The 15,260-nt window shown below is 40.9% G+C and overlaps 1 protein-coding gene and 1 pseudogene across 8 annotated transcripts in view; one reads left to right on the top strand and one right to left on the bottom strand.

Annotated features, from left to right (window-relative positions):
• CAMSAP1 (calmodulin regulated spectrin associated protein 1) overlaps positions 1–15,260 on the bottom strand; it is a 44,410-nt gene that overhangs the window by 14,985 nt on the left and 14,165 nt on the right. For 4 of the 7 annotated variants that reach the window (XM_081896279.1, XM_081896281.1, XM_081896278.1 and 1 more), the window contains exons 3-10: positions 9,381–9,643; positions 9,042–9,203; positions 7,255–7,335; positions 6,211–6,243; positions 2,867–3,008; positions 1,785–1,924; positions 1,613–1,709; positions 223–400 (exon numbers count right to left, since the gene is read on the bottom strand). In XM_081896279.1, the coding sequence (XP_081752405.1) occupies positions 223–400; positions 1,613–1,709; positions 1,785–1,924; positions 2,867–3,008; positions 6,211–6,243; positions 7,255–7,335; positions 9,042–9,203; positions 9,381–9,643 (1,096 nt within the window). The remainder of the gene's footprint in view (positions 1–222; positions 401–1,612; positions 1,710–1,784; positions 1,925–2,866; positions 3,009–6,210; positions 6,244–7,254; positions 7,336–9,041; positions 9,204–9,380; positions 9,644–15,260) is intronic. The other 3 variants (XM_081896282.1, XM_081896283.1, XM_081896284.1) reach the window with 3 other exon arrangements.
• LOC309362353 (microspherule protein 1 pseudogene) lies at positions 13,159–14,691 on the top strand (annotated as a pseudogene). Its single transcript has one exon. The product of its transcript is annotated as a microspherule protein 1 pseudogene (transcript).

The raw sequence follows: 15,260 nt of genomic DNA, 5'->3' as shown, positions 1-15,260 counted from the left end.
ATTTCCAAAATATAAGGATCCTTCAGTAAGCCTGTGTACCTCACCCAAACCAAATAATATAACCTGTGGAGCAAAGTCCACACAGCTGCCTAATTTGAATTGTTGGAAGAAGGAGAGAATTAGTTTGCTGGACACAATTAAAGGTAACACTAGTAATAGGCTGCAGCTCCCAAACTGGTAAGGAAAGCAAGACTGAATGTAGAGATAGAAAGACAGACTTACAGATACTCAAATTCTTCAGGATGCAGGGAATACCTGTTGCAAGACTCCAAAGGGAGCTGAACTGGGAGTTGTACATCAGGTGAACTGGAAGCAGCTGGATTCACCATGAAACTGCGTTTCGTTGCGTTGGAAATAGGAACAGGCAGGCGGCTACTCTTCTGCTGCAACATTGTTTTTGCTGCACATTCATTTACAGTGTTAGTGTTGCCTTAGAAATGAGCTACCACCAATCAAGAGCCCTAACGGGCACTCTCAAAGTAAGATTCTATGAAATTTCTTGCCATTGCAAATCATCAGTATCATAATCCAATAAACTCAGATAAGCATATATAAAATTCACAGTAAACAGATATGTTTTGAACAGCAGAATGCCCATTAATAAGGATTCTGAAACTTTTTAACAAATTTACCTGCACTTTATATATATATATATAAAGTCAACTGTTTTAACATTCCCAAAGCATAGTGGCAGTCCAGAAGTGGAGGCAGCCAGTGATTGCAAAAGGATAGGAGATGAGCGATGGGTATAACAAATGAAGGGTGGGAAAGGACCATAAAAATAGAGTGCTTCCATGAGACAAGGATAAGGAGCCAATTTTGGGGGCTATTGTAGACTACAGAATAGAACGATTAAGGAGTGCAGGAAGTGACATAAATCCAGCCCATGGAGCACAATGCCAGTCAACAAAATAAAATGTTCTTGTGCAATTTCCATCCATTTCCACAGGACCTGCATAGGGCTGTCTCTTAATGAATGGTGCCCCATGTCAATTTATGGGCAGGACAATGCCACTTCGAATTTCCTGCATCAGACTTCAATATATTTTAATCAAGTGCCAAGAGTTTCCAGATACCCACTGCCATCAAGTACTGGACCAAGTGTAGGAACACTTAACAAGCTGGACTCTCTGCATACTAGGTAGGGTAGGCTCGTATTTTGCCTAGACTTTAAAAAAGAACTAAGCTCTAGTCTGGAAGGATAAAAAAGACACTCATCTAGCAACTCTCTGTGCATCCACTAGAAGACCTAAGCTTCTGATAATCAAGCCTGGAGACGCAAAGGAATACCACACAGGCTTTGATATAAAACGTTCTAGCCACATCAGGGAAATTGTCTTCTGTAATCTGCATAGAACTCTAACCCGATGGTTGCTATTAATTTGATTCTGATTTGATTCTAGAATGTATTTTAATTAATTGACTGTGCGATTTTATGTACACTGTGCTATTTTTACCTGTTGTTAGCTGCTCTGAGCCCGGCTTTGGCCGGGGAGGGCAGGATACAAATAAAATTTTGTTGTTGTTGTTGTTGTTACTACTACTACTACTACTACTACTACTACTACTATTACTACTATTATTATTGCTACAGAAGTTCAAAATATCTCACCATCTTTTACTTCTTGGAGGTCCCTGGGCTGCACGAAGTCTGGCTTAACATTCTCAAACCACCAGAATAATTCAGCAATGAAGACCATCATGTTGGGCTAGAAAAAGGATTTTAACATTAATAAACTATCTACGTGTCTTTTAAAATTTGGGTGAATCCCTCCATGCCTTACCTTTAGGACCAAAGGCGCATACAGCATGTCCTCCAATGTGAGGTAAAAACATTTGCTAAGATATTCATTTGAGAATTCCCGAAGCAGCTGGATGTTATAGATACTGTCAGCAATCGATGTTACCTCTTTTAGGCAGATCTCTAACCAATGATAAAAGCATCAAGGATCAGTGTCAGAAGGAAGCCCAATGGATTAACCCTCAGCTCATGCAATTATCATGTAGGAAAAAACAGTCAACACTTTTCCCAACAGTGCTTTGCTTCAGCCTATAAGTCAAACTACAGGAGTGGTATTCAAAGACAGCACAGGAACTGTGCAGCTCCAAGTCCCAACAGCACACTAGGGGCAGCCTTTGCCAACCTGGTGCCCTGCAGATGTTCTGTACTAAAACTTCTATAAGCCCTAGCCAGCATGGAGGACACTGGGTTAGCAAAGGCTGCACTAGGGATACTGAGGCCAGTTTGTATCAGCACGGAGATATTCTCAGCCAGGAAAGATAAAATGAGTATCATGGGCATGAGAGAGGGGAAAGTGATAAGTTAGAACATGTATAAGGGTGGTAGTTTCTGGATACAACGTGCCCATACTTAGATGTAAGAAATGTGATTCACCATACATTATACATATTCAACCTGGGCTCTTCCTAATGAATGCCACTTCACTAATCGCTTTGCATCTATCTCTTGGGTTGATATAGATCAGTATTGCATGGAGAACAAGCCTAGAATACACATCACAACTCCCCAAAGGTGGTAACTTGGAAGCAACAACCTTGTTTGAGAAGCAGCAGCAGCATTGCCATCCTTGTTTACATGCCATCATAGATACACATAATTAGCAAAAAGGACAGTTGACCAGGGGTTTGAGCCAACCAAAGTGAAGGATTTTTGTCGTTAGTTTCAGATATATTTTTCAAAATGTGCTCCCACTGCAAACAGTAGGACTAAAAGTTATTGGATCATTTAAATTAGATTATAATGAATACCGCAATTAGATTTGTATAAAGCTATTTTGGTAAATCCGTAACATTCTACTCAGACATTATTTAAAACTAGGTCACTTAGAATTTCTTATCCACGTACCATCTAGCTTCATATGTTCAGGACAATAATAATGTATCACAGCCAATAAAGCAGCCCCATCACTGCAGTCCTTCATCAAATCTTCAAGCAATGGGAAAAATGGTAACTGCCTATTTGAAAGGTGATCTCGGCGATAACGTACCTAATAGAGGAAGGCAGAATTTGTCACTGTAGCAAAGCTACTTGTCTTGTCATAATTACAGTATGAAGCAGTGATGTTACGATTGCCATTCCTCAGCTTGATACTTCTCATAATTCATCACTGATCTTGTGATCTGATATTCTATTGCAATGGTTGGCTGACCATAATAAATAGTCTACAAAACTACAAACTCAATTCCTTGAGGCATTTTTAGTTGGTTAAACTGTACCTAATTTGAAATAGTGATACCAACCCACCAATGCTAGAGAAACAGTGAAGCAAAGATTAAGTCTGGTAGACCCAAAGTTTTGTAAGCTGAATTAGAAATAAATCCAACAGGCACCCTGAAAAACAATTGGTACTTGTATTACAAGGCTCTTCTTGTCAGACTCCATTCCACTACCGGCATGCACTAATTTTATGTAATGAGTTGTTGGCATAAACAGATATCATCTGTTCTTTGGTTCTTCTGTGCTCCAAATCAATAATTGCTTTAGCACACAATAGTCTTTGACAGTGTATCAAGAGTACTCTGCTAGCGAGTAAAATTACTTGCAAGTTTAATAAGCAAAGCAGCACCTCAGTAAGTTCCCACTTCAGTAGCAGGGATTTCAATATATTAACTAAAGCCCAAGGCTACTGCATAATATAGCATAAAAACAGATGCAACTGAAGTTGTTACCAGTCTAACAGAAAGCATTTTCACTTATTGTGCTATAATCCTAATATTCAATAGATTGCATGGAGACTGTATTAAGCTAATAAATCACACAATAATAGTATTTGACTAAATACCTTTAAGTTCTATACCACTACAGTATAGTAAAAATATTTCATTATTTTTATCTAAACTATATTACACAATACACAATATTGCTAGCTAGCTACTTAAGGCCATATCTATGTATGAAACGTGTATATATTTGAGGAAAGCATAGGCTGAGAAATTATTTCTGCAAACAAGTATTACTTGGTTACAAGTTCCAAAGACAGGGAAAAAGCAATGCAACAAAATTAGTTTTGAATTATTCAGTTCAGTTTAATTTAAAGTTTTCCCAGCAGGATAATCAAAGCTTTGTCAAATATCAATATTAGTATTATACAAAAAAGATGCAAAAGAAAGGTATATCATACAAAATGAGCAAGGGCCATATAAGATGTGTTGAATTAAAAGAGATTTATAAATACAAGATGCAAGTTGCTTTTCCCCCAGCCTGAAGCTCTCCATAAATATGTAATGCAATGTGAATCATACTGTACCACACGAGCATATTCCACTGGTTCCAGCATGCAGTGCGATAGGGCATGCATCAGATCAGGCTTACGCAAAAAATAGCAAGATACAAGATGGTAATCAGAATCATATAATAAATTCAAGCTAGTTGACACCCATTAAGTAGTGAATATGATTATTCAAATCAAGCAGATTACTTTACATAGTAAGGTGATCTGGTTAGTTTAAAGCATACTTCCCACCTTCATCTCCCCACTGCCTAAGCAATACCAGAAGGATGACTTCAAAGCAAACTAAGTGTTACTAAATTGAAAGCCTTGGTTTTGAGTGATATCTAGCATTGCCTTCATTCTGGAAGCTAAATCCTACACAATTTTAGAAACTATTACAAGCTAGGGACATTTGCTCTCACTTAAAGACTTTCTGCGGTATCCAATAAATGCTTAGGATGGTATCTGCTGTCCATGCACCAGGAGCTCTGGCACAATGATGACAGCAAGGAATGTTATGCTAGTATCGCAAGAGCATGCCAGTGCAACTTGAATACGATCAAGGGCATTAGGCTACCAGCTTTGAACTGGTTAGCATAAAATCAATAATATCCATATGGTTTCAGGACTGCAGCAATAGTTATTCATTTATTTCAGAAAAAATTTATATAGCTTAAAACAAAAAAACCCTCAATGTGGTTCACAAAAAGAATTTACAGAATGTAAGACCCTTTTAACAGCTTTCCCCCCGAATTACTATTTCAATGATACTGTCAGAAAAGGGCAAAGCAATACTTGATATAGCTTAATATTCCATCACCAACACTGCCCACAACCAGACTCTCCTGAGCATTTAAAGCCAACTGCAGGCGCAAATCCAGAGCCTTCCCTTAGCTGATTAATTACATAATCAGAACAACAAATGAATCAAGTTACATGCCTCTAGAACCAAAATAAGAATCCATCATATCCATAGGAATGCAGAACAGAAAATACAGTGATACCTCGCAAGATGAATGCCTTGCAAGACGAAAAACGCGCAAGACGAAAGGCTTTTTCGTTTTTTGAGTTGCTTCGCAAGACGATTTTCCCTATGGGCTTGCTTCACAAGACGAAACGTCTTGCAAGTTTGTTTCCATTTTCTTAAAACTGTTAATACCAGGGTGCATCCGTGCTTCGCAAGACGAAAAATCCGCAAGACGAAGAAACTCGCAGAACGAATTAATTTTGTCTTGCGAGGCACCACTGTACGGAAGATTTTGTTTTGTTTTGTTAAAGTACTAAGCATCTATACCTTTGAGACAGAATATTAATAGTAATGGAATCAAGTGGCCATGATGTGCATGAGCACAAGAAATAAAATTTGCATTGTATAGGAAACATTTTAACAGCACCCTGCCTAAAGCTCAAATGTGGAAGTCAATCCTCACAACCAGTGCTTTTTTCTGGGGGAGGGACACAGGGGTATGCATACCCCTAAACATTTTGTGAATCTAAGTTTGACCTCATTGAGCGGCAGTATTTCAATATGAGTAGGAAAATGAGAGTACTCCTAAACATTTTTTTGAGAAAAAAAGCACTGCTCACAACCCATTTTCTAAGACATACAAGCACCAAATTACTTTAAACTGACCAGCTTCACCTTAGCACTGCGTAAAAGGAATTTTCTGAACAGGAGAACAGTAACACACAATCAGTAGATTGTTCCTAATGTTTGACTGATTTCCTTGCTTCTCCAAATTAAGATTTTGAATCCCCAAAATTCTTTAATGCTGTATAGTGATGAGTATGCTGTACATACAGTATGTTGGCTCATGTAATGGAATCTACATTTTTTTAATATAAAAAAATCCTTAAGCAGAGAGTATATTGTAAGTTGTGAAAGCAGCATTTTAAATGGAAGCGAACACCAATAAAAGAATTACTAAAAGCCATGGTTTTGCAGATGACAACTGTCACATAGAATTAATTCACTTACAGGTACTAATTTCCAATACCATTTGGAAGGAGACTGCTCAGGAAGCAGGGAAGGGAATGTGGGAACAGGAGAGGAACATCAGCAGAGCAAGTTACAAGCAATACTTAAATGCACCCAATCCACAGACACTTTCATATCATGGTAGGTTCTTGAAATAGTAGTAGGCAAATACTTGAGCCAACAGTATCCTCAGAAGGAAATGCTAGCATCGAATTAAGAAGTCTCATAGGCAGTTATTTAAATGCTTCCTTCTGCAAAAAAGGATACTGAAAGAGTTTTTTGCTCAGCACCAGTTAACATCATTACAGCAGTATTTAGTGCTACTTAGCTCAGTGCAGTTTGGCCAAAACATTCACAACAAATCAGACCAACTTTGAAGTTATTTATATTTGAGGAAAAACTTCCACTCCCCAGTAATGAAAGTGTAGCATTTATTAACAATTTTTAGTGCATTGAAATAATTAAAGGGAGAAAAGAGGGGAAGAGTTGCACATGTAACACTGATAATTCTTTTGACTACTTAGCACATGCTTTATTAGTACTTGAAAGGGTTCCTGAATTTCTTCAAATCAATGTGTACAGCAAATATGATCCTGAATAACTTCACAATAAATGCTGAAAGTAATATGTTACATTATAAATATTATGAAAATATAGCATTGACATTTTAAGAGATGAGTAAAATGCAGGATACAGACAACTATTCTAATCCAAAATACCAGAGCAGCCTCCAAATGCACAGGCTTCCTCATTGACTTTGAAATCAAGGAACATCTGGGCACACATGGGAAAAGCACAAGCATTTGGAAGCTCAATACACAAATTGACCTGCAGTTATCACAAAGAATGCAGGGAAAGGAAACCAGAAGCATTACACACAGTACAGAATTCTATGTAAATGAAGTGCAAGACAGCTTACAACCGCTTACTTGGTAAGCCATCCTACAATGGCTTACTTGGCAGCTGAAAAGTAATACAATCTACTTCCAAGTAATATACATGTGAATAAACTAAAATCCATGATTCATCTAAAGTGTCTTTTACCTTTTGGTGACCTGGGCTTTCCAGTAAATGCTGTTTTAGTTTGACCTCTTTTTCTGTTATCTCTCTCATTTTCAGGTTCACCTAAAAATAGGGGAAAAGATAATGACAATTACATACCTTTCCCAAAAAATATTTGTACTGCTTCAGTTCAACTGCCATTTGCCTTATCAGTCTTCCATGCTTCTGAACTCAAACCAGAGGGGGAACAGAGGCCACCCATAAAAGTATTTCACATGCTGATGATCAAAATGGTACTGCACTCAGTTTTTCCTTGCATTATCTTAAGGCTCTAGGTGCTAACAAACAGTAGAAAACATTTCTGCTTTCTAGTACATATTACAGACACCCAAGTTAAGGCAGGTATCAGGAATTCCAGCTTCAGGGATTTGTCCAGTCAGTTCTCTCCCACACTGTGCTTGTTTCATTTTTCAATGTCTTCCTATTTTTTTCTAGACTCTCCCCTCTCCCAACCAGCTATTCTCCAAAGACATGGCACTGCAAATGACTCACATCCAACAGTCTAAGAATTTAAGAACCCTGCACTAGCATAGATCAAAGGTCCATCTATTCCAGCATTCTGTTCTCACAGGGGCCAGGGAGATGCCTACTGGCAGCTGCAAGGACCTGAGCACAACAGCAATTCCCAGCAACTGGCATGCAGAAGCCTACTGCCTGGACACTGGAGGTAGTACATGGCTATCATGAAGGATAAGATTAATATCCTTTTAAAGTTCTCAACCTCAATGCACACATCCTCCACATCTTGATTTCTACACTATCAGTGCAAATTGGGCACAATCCAGCTAAAGTGAGGCACCTTTAGTGTGAAAAAGTCCTCTACACAAAAGCTATGTTTAGACTTAAATAAAGACCCCAACCAATTTACTTCACATGTTTGACTTCCAACCTATTTTAAAAATTAAGGCTGATCTCTGGTTTCATATATAATCATTTTCAAAAATAACAGTTTTAAAATTAATTTTGAGAAGTGGATTTTCACACTGGGTTGGCACAATAAAGCAGAGTAGCTGTGTGAGCTAACCTGTGTCTGAACAATGAGTAACTTTTATTGGATCCTCATAAATAAAGCCTCCCACATTGGATAATTTTATTAAAGGTCCCCAAAATCATTGGTAGCAAGCAGATCCTTTCACTATATTAAACCATAAAGACTGAGTGGATATGAGTGGGTAGAGGTGCTTCCCCCACTCACAATACTAGAACATGGGAAAGTCAAGAACAATAGAAGGAAATACTTCACTCGGTACGTATCTAAACTGCTGAATTTTCTGCCACAAGATGTGATGACAGACACCAGTTTAGAAAGCTTTCAACCAAGAGAAGACTTTTCCTCCATGAATTTGTCTATCCTGGACTACTAGTCATGGTGGCTGTGTGCTACCACCAAGATATCCTGTAAATCAGTTATAAGGGAACAACAGTGGGAGAAGACTATTGTCTTTGTGCCCTCCTTGTAGGTTTCTTGGAGACCTCTGGTTGGCCATTGTGGGAAACAGGAAGCTGGACTAACTAGGGATGCCTTTGGTCTTATCCAGTACGACTGCTCTTATGTCATTATGGTCAAATGAAGAAAAAAGCACTGTTTTATTAATTTAGACTCTTGAATATAAAACATGTTTATGCTGATTACTCATTGTTTGATGGGGGGGATAACTTTTATTAATAGTGCAATGACTACTGAATACCATTTCCCTACAGGAAATGTATGCAATAGAGTTCAAATCTACTCACATCTAAAGATGCTGTTCTACACCATTGTTTTTTACCTTATTAATCCAGAATATCATTGCATCCTCCAGATCATAGGGCAATTCCTTTGAGGCACTAAATGTAGAAAAACATTTGACACTTGCAACCACTTTCTCAATGCTGATCATTTCCACAGTGTAGGCCATCATGAGGGCATCAATCATTGCCATGTGAGGACTCTAAGGAACAAATAAGAACATGTTTCATTCAAATATATTTGAAGAAAACAGGGGATATTTTTTTTTAAGTTGGCTAATTAAAACAGGCTACAACTGAGGAAGCTAAGGTGAAAAACTCTTAAGGACAGAATGGGTACTAAGGCAAAGAAAAGTTAAGCTTTCTTTTCTTAAGCTAACCATTTTGATTGGTGCACAGCTGAGATCCAATTCAGACACAGGTGTATCATCGCTCTCCATGACGTAAATCCCTTTCCGAGACAGAGCCTGGATGACCGACTGGTGTCCCTGCAGAGCAGCCACCTGATCCCCTTTCAAAATGAGACTGCAGACACGGCAGTAGAGCTCGCTGGACAGCAACAGCTTGATGACAGGTGGTTTAATATGTTCTTCCTCATACTGATCTATATAAAATGGGTCCTTCAGTTCATCTGGGATGTTATCTGAAAGAAAAGAAGAATGAGGTCTAACAAGGGGGTTCATTATAAGGAATACAAAAAGCTCATTGAGAACAGAAGCAAAACACACACACACGGTCAGAAGCAAACTACTTTCTGGCATTTAAGAATATTAGAGAACATAGATGAGCAACTTACTTTAGTAGCTGCAAAAAAAATATTTCTTTCCCAACACATCCCTTTCTGTGACCTTGGGTGAACCGGCTCTACTACCCTCAGTCATCCAATACCTCAATGTGACCACCTCCCGCATTTCCTTTAACTCCCTCCACAAAACTCTTTTCTTTTTCCAGAAAGTCCTTTTTGTAACCAAGCAAAAGTACATGAAATTGAAGTAATCACATATTATTGCCTCCATTTCTCCCCTTCCTCTGCTTTCCTTGTGTCGATTTCAGATTGTAAATCCACTGAGGCAATGCCTTGTTGCAACTGTTCTTTGTAAAGCACTATGTGTGCAGCCAGCACTATATACGGTATTTTTCGCCCTATAGGACACACTTTTCCCCCTCCAAAAATGAAGGGGAAATGTGTGTGCGTCCTATGGGGCGAATGCAGGCTTTTGCTGAAGCCTGGAGAGCGAAAGGCGTCAGTGCGCACTGACCCCTCTCGCTCTCCAGGCTTCAGGAAGCTATCCGCAAGGCTTGTGGACAGCAGCCAGCAGCCCGAAGCATGGGGCGCGCTGTGGAGCACGCCCCGTGCTTCAGGCAGATGTCCACAAGCCTTGCACGCCCGCGGGAGGTCCCACCAGGCTCGCAAGGCTTGCGGGCGGCAGCCTGTTCTGGGGGCTGGGGTCGGGGGAAGCTCAGGCTTCCCCCGCCACAGCCCCGTGGCTGGTGGGGGGGGTAATTTTTTATTTATTTATTCCCCCCCCCAAAAAAACTAGGTGCGTCCTATGGGCCAGAGCGCCCTATAGGACGAAAAATACGGTAAATAATAATCTATAATGGTTAGCAGAACATACATCAGATTATTTCTGGTCATCTCGAACCTCTCATAACCACAGAACACCCCATCAAGAAAGAGTAGGTGCATTTGCTAAGGTACCTTGTGAGACCACAATGGTTGCCTGAAAGAGGTTGGAAAAAGAGAAAGGGCAACCCAAACAGACTTATGATAGGACTAATAATCTGTGCTAAACTTTTAGGTTGCTTTCGGCCATCTAAACAAGCACACAACATGGCAGCAGTGCTGGGCAGCACTTTGTGTGCCTGGACCATTTGTGTATCTAAAAGCAACCTAACCTGAAACTGTAGCCAATAGTATATTGATATTATTTTTTTTAACAGTTTAAATGCTTTGTTGTTGTTTAGTCGTTTAGTCGTGTCCGACTCTTCGTGACCCCATGGACCAGAGAACGCCAGGCACCTCTGTCCTCCACTGCCTCCCGCAGTTTGGTCAAACTCATGCTGGTAACCTCGAAAACACTATCCAACCATCTCGTCCTCTGCCGTCCCCTTCTCCTTGTGCCCTCCATCTTTCCCAACATCAGGGTCTTCTCCAGGGAGTCTTCTCTTCTCATGAGGTGGCCAAAGTACTGGAGCCTCAGCTTCACAATCTGTCCTTCCAGTGAGCACTCAGGGTTGATTTCCTTCAGTATGGAGAGGTTTGATCTTCTTGCAGTCCATGGGACTCTCAAGAGTCTCCTCCAGCACCATAATTCAAAAGCATCAATTCTTCGGCGATCAGCCTTCTTTATGGTCCAGCTCTCACTTCCATACATCACTACTGGGAAAACCATAGCTTTAACTATACGAACCTTTGTTGGCAAGGTGATGTCTCTACTTCTCAAGATGCTGTCTAGGCCTGTCATTGCCCTTCTCCCAAGAAGCAGGCGTCTTTTAATTTCGTGGCTGCTGTCACCATCTGCAGTGATCATTGAGCCCAAGAAAGTAAAATCTCTCACTACCTCAATTTCTTCCCCTTCTATTTGCCAGGAGGTGATGGGACCAGTGGCCATGATCTTCGTTTTTTTGATGTTGAGCTTCAGACCATATTTTGCGCTCTCCTCTTTCACCCTCATTAAAAGGTTCTTTAATTCCTCCTCACTTTCTGCCATCAAGGTTGTGTCATCTGCATATCTGAGGTTGTTGATATTTCTTCCGGCAATCTTAATTCCGGCTAGGGATTCATCCAGCCCAGCCTTTCGCATGATGAATTCTGCATATAAGTTAAATAAGCAGGGAGACAAAATACAGCCTTGTCGTACTCCTTTCCCAATTTTGAACCAATCAGTTGTTCCATATCCAGTTCTAACTGTAGCTTCTTGTCCCACATAGAGATTTCTCAGGAGACAGATGAGGTGATCTGGCACTCCCATTTCTTTAAGAACTTGCCATAGTTTGCCGTGGTCGACACAGTCAAAGGCTTTTGCACAGTCAATGAAGCAGAAGTAGATGTCTTTCTGGAACTCTCTAGCTTTCTCCATAATCCAGCGCATGTTTGCAATTTGGTCTCTGGTTCCTCTGCCTCTTCTAAATCCAGCTTTAAATGCTTTACAGATTGACAAATTCAAATAATAAACTTTATTGCACTATGATAACTTGATATCTAAAATGTACATTTAAAACACTAACTTCTTTTAAATTAGCATACCGCTAATGACACCAGAGATACTCACTAAAAGTTTGCAGAAGTTTATCAATAGCTTCGACATGCACACAACCTTTTTAATTTGATGTAACAGAGAGTGCTTCCAGACAGGGGCTTAATTTGCAGCTAAGTTACTGAGGCATTGCAAACAAACATTGGCAGCAAGGGTTTTTCCACTTACTGGATTTCCCCTGGAAAGGGTAAATCCGGATTAATGGAGGTGTGGGGAGAGTGTGTACAGTACTGGTATTTTGATGGGGAAGTTAGAAGAAACCTGCATGCATGAGGAGCACCAATCCAAATAATAAATAAGCACCAGGAAGCTCTCTAAACACACTTAACTGGAAGCAGGTCCCATTGAACTCAGCAAAACTCATTTTCAAGTAAAGGCTTGATGTGAACTAGCAGACCGCAACCACTTTACAATGTCTTCAAAATGTTTTATTTCTATCATGCACTAATCTTCAAGCCACCAAGAGCAACACACCATTTGCGTTTTTTGCATGTTTATTAGACTATCACTATGTTATATATTTCTGCCTCACTAGATCAGAATAGAATCTGATCATTCGAGGCCTCAGGAAGAGTTTTTATATACTACGCTCTTGCAAAATATCAAGGCAGTGTACATAAAAAACATGTAAAAGCAACACAAAACAGTTAAAGCAACTAGCACAGCGATTCCACTTAGCTACACTGCTGAGCAACCTTGTAGCCATGTTCTGCACTAACTGCAGCTCTTATTCTAGCACTCCCCTGCTCTCTGCTGGTAAAGGTAATCAGCACGAAAAAGGCTTTGTTGATGCCATAACCAGGCCCAGACTGAAATTGTTTCAGATAATCTATTTCATCCATGAACATCTGCAATTAACCAGCCACCACCATCTCAATTACCTTGTGCCTCAAAAGAGATATTCCCAACTGGGCAGTACTTCTCAAAACACCTCAGGTTCACATCTCCAAGATGGAGGTCAGAGAGAGAAAGGAGAATCCAGCACGTCTTTCCTAAAACACTTGGGAATGACATGCTGGATGCCAGACTGATGGTGTCAAGCACAATGAGTCACTCTGAAGACAAGTCTCTGGAAGGGCAAAAAATGAGCTCCTCACAGGTGTTGGGTGCCATGATGATGAAGTTTGATGATGAACTTGTGGAGAGCAGTCTTGCCAAATCATCCAGCCAGGCCAAGAACTCCAGTGGGGTGGAGCCAGGGCACTACTCTGCCAATGAGCCTCCTTCCAGTGACAAGAAGAAGGTGTCCAAATCTGGACAAGTCACTCCAAGCCCAGCTCCAAACCCCAGCATCACCAAGCAGATGATGAAGAAGTGCAAGCAGCCTTTGAAGGTCACCAAGGATTTGGGCCGCTGGAAACCCACTGATGTTTTGCTGTTGATCAGCATTGTGTTTCAGACCATGACTTGACCTCTTTGCACTTGGGAGTTCAACTGCTGATTTAATCTGCAGGAGATCCAGAAGAGGTGGCATGCTCTGCTCTATAACCTTGTGATTTAAAAGCTGTCTTGACAGGCCATGCAGCAGTTGCATCCAAAAGCCATAGTCTCTATGCAGAGTAAAGTGCTCTTCAGCAAAGCAGTGGAGCCAACCCAACATGGATACCCAGAGGTTTTCTACCCCTCCTGCACTGCCAAGGTCCTACCGACACACTGGCAACTCATGAAGCAGTACTACCTCTTGGGAACAGTGCAGCCACTGCCCAAAGGGGATCAGATGCTCAACTTTCTGATGCCAAATACATGATAGATGACAGCAAACTAAATGATATCTGAGATGAGGTGTTGGAGCACGAGCTGACCAAGGCAGACTGGAGACAGAAGCATGAACTCCAGCAGCTGGAGCAAGAGCTGCATAAGTGGCAGGTGCTGGTGGACAGTATAACAGGAATGACTTCCCCTGATTTTGATAACCAGACATTGGCTGTGTTGCGTGAAAGGGTGGTGCATTATCTTAGGCACTCCTGGGGGATCACACTTGGCAGAGCCATGGAAGATCAAACTTGGCAGAGCCACCAAAGACAATCAGATTGATGTGGATCTAGCACTGCAGGGGCCAGCCTGGAAAATATCCCACAAGCAAGGCATCATCAAGCTGAAAAACAATGGTGACTTTTTCCTGGCAAATGAAGACCAGAGACCCATTTACGTGGATGGGCACCCTGTGTTTTGTGGCAGCAAATGGAAACTCAGAATTAACTTGATGGTGGAGATTGCTAGCTTGCGGCTTGTCTTCCTCATCAGCCAAGATCTGATTGTGCTTACTAAGGCAGAGGATGCCCAAACTGCCCATCTCTGCGGCCTGGATCAAACCAAAGGCACCAGTGGGCCTGTTTGGCTTTTCACACCCCACTCCTTTTGCCAGCAGAGACCACCAAGCTTTCTGATGACAACTATGCAGCTTCAAAGATCCTGCCCTTTCCTAGGCTAGGACTGAAACTTCTTGGGGGCCTTTTCTTTTGCAGAGGAGGAGGAGCTCTGCTTCATCAATCAGCAGATCTCTGTATGACAAAAAGAGCCAAGCCTAGGCTTGTGCAGCTATTGTGCCTGATTCTCTTTGGAACAGAGTGACAAAAACTTTTATGGATTAAGGGCTAGGGAGTGTGTGTCAAATGAGCTAATAAAATAGTTGCTAATCTGTTTTTTTAACCTACCTCAGGGTCCAGGTAAGGCCTCTTAAGGAGGGAGCACAGAACTACCTCTTTCAAAATGGTAGGCATTGCTCCCTCCCACAATGAGCATCCAGTCAATCCCTCTTAATTAGCTCTTACAAACCATGATAAACAAAGAGCCAAATGACATGTGGTAAGCCTAACCCACTACCAAGTGTCCTGTCCACATTATCAGGCTGTAAAAGCTCAATCTTCAGAACAAGGCAGAGATTTCAGGAGAAGTGCTCATCTTTCTCTTGCCAAGGATACCTCTAGTCCAATTATGCTTTCACCCACTGAGCACAGCACTTTACTGCATAATGTAGTTTATCATTCCACTAGTCCAGCC

This window comes from Podarcis melisellensis, assembly GCF_964234715.1.
Source record: "Podarcis melisellensis genome assembly, chromosome: Z".
NCBI classification, from domain to species: Eukaryota; Metazoa; Chordata; class Lepidosauria; order Squamata; family Lacertidae; genus Podarcis; species Podarcis melisellensis.
This window is presented reverse-complemented; position numbering and strand designations above follow the sequence as displayed.